This window comes from Aplysia californica, unplaced genomic scaffold, assembly GCF_000002075.1.
Source record: "Aplysia californica isolate F4 #8 unplaced genomic scaffold, AplCal3.0 scaffold01421, whole genome shotgun sequence".
NCBI lineage: Eukaryota > Metazoa > Mollusca > Gastropoda > Aplysiida > Aplysiidae > Aplysia > Aplysia californica.
In genome coordinates this window covers 70,425-73,657 of record NW_004798691.1, presented here as the reverse complement: position 1 = coordinate 73,657, position 3,233 = coordinate 70,425, and the positions used below count along the sequence as shown (strand labels likewise).

The following is a 3,233-nucleotide window of genomic DNA, read 5'->3' as shown; positions in this document are numbered from 1 at the left end:
TGTTTTGAGAAATCGAAGGTAAAGTTTTTGCCCCTTTTTCAGTTTCTTTAAAAGACACGGAGAGTTTTCTCTATAACCAAACAAATATACACACCAATGAAACCAAATTTCTCCCATAGATAGGGCAATGCCCACTTTTGGTGTATGTCAAGATTTCTGGAAACCCCCGAAATCTGGTTTAGCCCGCTTGTCCTTAAAAATGACCAAATTAAAGTTAACTCACTGGCAGCCGTGGTTGAAAACTCGATTATATTGGTTTAGTAGTACTTGCTAGCGTTCGTCTCCGAAGCGGAAAGTCCGGGTTCGAGCCTCGGTTCGGACATGGATTCTTTCCGCCCCCTCCGGCCCACCCAGCAGTAATGGGTACCTGATTTCGAGTTGGGGAAGTAAAGGCGGCGTAGAAAGGAACTGGCCACCTTACCACAATATGCCGAAGGCCCAAGGAGTTGTTTTACTAAGAAGGAAATCTACAGTGTCTGGATCGGATACGGGAACAACTTTTTTAGAGCTTGTTAGTGCCCTCTAATAGTTAGTCTACCGGACTCATAATCTTGAGGTTGCTGGTTCGGGGGTTCGAGCCGCGGGCCCGATGTTATGTCCTCGGGAAAGGCACTTTAGTCCCTTCACCCAGGTGGGAATGGGTACCCGGCGAAAGATCTTGTCAGTATGTTAGTGTTTTAGCTCCTATAAATGGTCGTTTGCACTGTATGCTTCCCAGGAAGTTGAAATTGTTTCAGAATGCTCTCAGGTCTGTTGGGGTAATAGTATAGATTGTGAAGCGCATAGAGTTTGCAGTTGAGCGGGGATTTGCGCGATACAAATGCTATCTCTATTATTATTATTATTATTATTATTATTATTATTATTATTATTATTATTATTATTATTATTATTATTATTATTACCAGCCTCCACACATCGTGAACAGGTAAAATATATACAAGGGGGTGTTTACAACAACTCATGTTTCGTTTTCAGAATAACACTACACCGATTAAAGTACCCAGGCTCTGGGCGCTTTACAGTACAATACAATACAACAGTAACATAAAACATTGTGCTCTGACTAAAAGATAATCACTCCAAATATTCATCTGATTATTTCAAAACAGAAATGACTTCAGCTGACATTTGAATGAATTTGATCTCTCTTAAAGTACTTGGTAAAGCATTCCAGATCTTGGGGACTTGATATTCAATTGCCCTTTCACCCACTGTTTTAAGTTTCATAGACGGTAAAAGAAATTTCTTTTGTCAGCTGATGACCTTTAAACTGCGAGTGGAAATATACAGTCTCAGCAGGATTGATAAATATAATGGCGCATTATCATTCAAGTACTAGTTACATAGGGTGGCCGTCTTCTGCACAATTCTTTTCTCATAGTTATCTATCTCTTAACTTGTATAACAATGTTGTCTATTACTTAACTTGTATAACTTGGTTATGATCTATCTCTTAACTTATATAACATGATTATCTATATCCCAACCTGTATGAAAACCTTTTGATCTATCTCTTAACTTGTACAAAGGTGTCATCTTTAACATTAACTTGTAAAATATATGTATCTTTCACTGTACTGGTATACTTTAACGATGTTTAATATTGATATTTTAAAGAAAAAGAATGAAGGACGACTATTTCATGACTCTATAGTTATTTATTTCAGCAATTTTCAAAGAATATCGTATTGATCAATTTCAATTTAAAAAAACCCTAGGGCGAATTCGCGTAGTCCTTGCGCCACCATGTGCGTGCAAAGACACCTCTGTTCCAGTCTTACAGTTACTGCTGGCCAGAGGTGTGCAAAGCCCGGATAACATATAAGGGTAATCGGACAATTCTCAGTGAAACATTATCCAAATTCAGACTCTTAACTCTCTTTCCTGACCCGTCTGCCGAAGTGGGTGCACCCATTTGTTGAAGTGATGCTAACCCGTTTGTCGAATTTAACCCATTTGCCGAATAAATTAAAATTTATCATTGCCGAAAAGGTGCACTATCCTATTATTATCCGGATTTTGCTAAAGCGACTCATTGTCCAGCCCTACTGCTGGCATGCACTGACCACGAATAGGACAAGCATGACAAGGAACCCGACGTTCTCTTTGTATATATTGGACCTCTCTCCCGAAATACAAAATGTAAAGTTTCTTGAGGTACTTCGTAAAGGCCTCATCACATTAGGGGGTATAGGTAGTTGTAACTTTCCCGAAAAATAATAATACACACAGGATGTAGTATTACTAGTAGCAATGAAGGTCTCGTCTGTGCACCTAAGGTCATCAGTTGCATATAATTTGCTTGTTTCGTTCACGTCACCCTTAGCGGAGCAGTTGCCGGAACTGTTTTCACAGGAATGAGAAGGCTTGTCGACATCTGCTGCTGACCTGTTCCACAGGGTAGATGGCGATTCTTGGGTTTTGAACCTCTCCTGGTTTGACGAATGTAAAATGTTTCGCAAATTTGAAGTTCCGGATGCCCACCCCAAATACTGTAAGTAAAAGGCTACAGCCTCCTGGAACGCCTCGTACGGAAGTTCGCTTGTCGATGGGAACGTACCTTCTATCCTAAAAGAGTATAAATTATTTCTATCAATAAATCTTTCACTACCTGGGAAAGGGATGATCTCTGATATCTGAGCCGAAGGGTACTTGTAACGGAACACGCACTTAAGATACTCGATAAATCGGGAGTTGAAGGGTGTCTCAGTCTCAACGTTCGCTGTCTTTGGATCTTGAACAGCACCTGAGGTAGCTGAGATGATCAGGGGTGGTGCGTTTACCCCAACACAATAGCCAAGCTCAAACAGACATTGTCCATTGACCCTCTTCACTTCATCTCCATTGCAGTGAACGTGTCGACATTTCTGCCCGGGCTCGCTTCCACATTCGGTATGTACTAGAGCTTACTAAAGTGATCTTTTCTGAAGTGAATATGGTTGTCGTCATCGACATCAAGCAGTATTGCGAACTTGAAGTGTCTCTGTGTGTGTTTGTTGGGATTACACGTACGCGGTTTTCCACGCCTGGACGGGTAAATATAGAACCTGGGGAAATACAACAAAAAAGATACCAGTTTGTTGTTCTTGTTGTTGTTGTTGATGTAGTTGTTGTTGTTGTTGTTGTTGTTGTTGTTGTTGTTGTTGTTGTTGTTGTTGTTGTTGTTGTTGCTGTTTTTGTTGTTGTTGCTGTTTTTGTTGTTGTTCGTCTTCTTCTTCTTCTTCTTCTTC

The 3,233-nt window shown here is 40.4% G+C and overlaps 1 protein-coding gene across 1 annotated transcript in view; it reads right to left on the bottom strand.

The window, feature by feature from the left end:
• Window positions 1–1,968: 1,968 nt before the first annotated feature.
• The window catches only part of LOC101856629, a 4,619-nt gene continuing 3,354 nt past the window's right edge, over window positions 1,969–3,233 (bottom strand). The window contains exon 2 of the mRNA XM_005112808.3: window positions 1,969–3,050. Coding sequence (XP_005112865.1) covers window positions 3,006–3,050 — 45 coding nt within the window. The 3' untranslated portion in view covers window positions 1,969–3,005. The remainder of the gene's footprint in view (window positions 3,051–3,233) is intronic.